The 2,123-nt window shown below is 34.7% G+C and overlaps 1 protein-coding gene across 1 annotated transcript; it reads right to left on the bottom strand.

Moving 5' to 3' along the window:
- Positions 1 to 641: 641 nt before the first annotated feature.
- On the bottom strand, positions 642 to 1,453 carry LOC104099571 (uncharacterized). The gene has a single exon (XM_009606609.4). It carries the CDS (start codon positions 1,386 to 1,388, stop codon positions 936 to 938), a length of 453 nt encoding a protein of 150 aa, XP_009604904.1. The 5' UTR covers positions 1,389 to 1,453; the 3' UTR covers positions 642 to 935.
- Positions 1,454 to 2,123: the final 670 nt, after the last annotated feature.

Genomic DNA, 2,123 nt, shown 5'->3' with positions numbered 1-2,123 from the left:
TTAATTTTGGAAAGTAAGGGAGAGAAAGATCTTCAGGAGGTTTCCTAGAAATCAGGAACCAGGAAATAAAGTAGCAACAACATGCATGAGACAAGAAATTTCGGATTCGGCTCGTAAGCATAGATCTTCCTCTTCTTCTTCTTCTCGCGAGGGAGAGAAATTTCGGATTCGGCTCCCGAGGGGGAGAAGGATCTTCGGTTGGGTACTCATTATCATCTTCTTCTTTTATCTTTTTTTACATACCTCGATAGAAAGAAATGACCTATATTATATTTAACTTTTCTGTGAAATTTAACATGAGACTTCTCATGGTTCTTCCTATTTTATTTCATTGACCATTATATCGCAATCTTGAATCCAAAGCTCATAAAATCTTTCTCTTGTTCTATTAATCAAATCTCACTCTTTTATTAAATAGGGGAGAGGGAAGGGAAGGGGGAGTCTCGTCATTGTTGAAGTTGCGCTTAGGGACACTTTCAATCAATTTATCGTGCGAGAGGACGTGCCGAAGTAAAGGGCAAAGCTCATGTGCCAATATGACCACCTTTTTTCAATTATGATTTTCTTACAAAATTTAAATCAAAAATTATCTTTAAATTAGTCCCGAAAAATTTATTCAGCTCTGCTATCAAATTCTCTACTTTACTTTTTTTTTTTTTTGCGTGAAAGGATATTAAATACTAGTATTACATACTGATAGTACTCCGCGTAAATTATTCCAGAAGTTACAGGGAACTTGTGAATTAATCCTCAAAAAATACAATCTTTTTCTTTTGTATAAAAGATAAAAATTCCCATTCTATTTATAACATTGCCCAAACCAGGACCTTATTACACATCCAAATACGGTACAATAAAGAATGAAAAGAATAGAGAATGTTATGTTAATGCTTGTAGTATCAATGTACATATAAAGGATCGAAAAAGTGAGGACTCTAAGAAATATGAAGTCCAGCCAAAACCTCCTTAGCCAACTCTACCAAATGAAACAAAACCAAAGCAGTTGAAGTGGGCACACTCAATGCAATGAGTACAACCATGCCCAAAGCCAAACTTGGCCTTGTATCCATCAACTTGGACTGCAAGAATCCCATTGCTTCACAAATATTTGAGTCATAATTTGCGTAAAGACTCTTCTCCCAATCCATCCATTGAGCCGGAGGCTCGTAATTCCTCTCGATCATCTTCATCTCATGAATTCTCTTTCGAAGGACGATCATGTTCTCATCTACAAGACGACCGTTATAGTAATTCCGATCATGGGCTTCTCTTTTCATTGCCAGTGTCTTTGTACTTGAAACTCTTGACGATGACTTTCTTTTTGGTGAGAATAGTGAAGGAAGAATTGGAGAAGAAGTAATTAGGAAGGAAGTTGATGTTGTTGCCATTATATTTGGTTGATTTTGTGTTGAGGGTTGATTTTCTTGGAGTTGTTTAGAGTAAAATAATATGGTTTAGATGTGTGTTGGATGTATGTATTTATAGATATTGGCTCATGTGCGAGGGTGTTAAAGTCTTAATCAAGAAAAAATAAGGCATGACGCATAGCCGCGTGAAAATGCCAGCAGCCTATTAGACAGGTGCGCGTTTTTCTCTATTGAAGCGCACAAATTAATACTCCATTTGGATAAGAATAGCTTTTCAGGCTTTGAGGAGGGCATTACATTATTTAGTTTGTACCCACTTGCGAATCAAATATTATTTCCCTATTTCAAGTACTGAATTAATGGCCTTAAATTTTGATGTGGTAATCATTATTTGCAAATACTTTTTAGGTTATTTATCGGAGTAAGGATAGATTTGAAAAGGAATAATTAATTTCTTTTTTTAACTAAATATTTTATTATACATACTGAAGGGGAAGGGGATATGAAAAAGGAAATTATAAGGTCGGAAAATTAGACCCCCAATAAGAAAAAAATTCTAGTAGCCAACCAAATGAAATGCTAAATTTTTTTTAATTAATGTCTTCTTGGTTTCTTTAATGATACTTATTTAGACCAAATTTAAAAGGCTAAAAGAACATTTTGAATGGACCACTTGTAGATTGAGATTCTAAGAGTTAATAAATGCCCATTAATCTGGGAAAGAAGCTGGAAAGTAAGGGAGAGAAAGATCATCAA

Source organism: Nicotiana tomentosiformis, chromosome 4, assembly GCF_000390325.3.
Source record: "Nicotiana tomentosiformis chromosome 4, ASM39032v3, whole genome shotgun sequence".
Lineage (NCBI taxonomy): Eukaryota > Viridiplantae > Streptophyta > Magnoliopsida > Solanales > Solanaceae > Nicotiana > Nicotiana tomentosiformis.
This window is presented reverse-complemented; position numbering and strand designations above follow the sequence as displayed.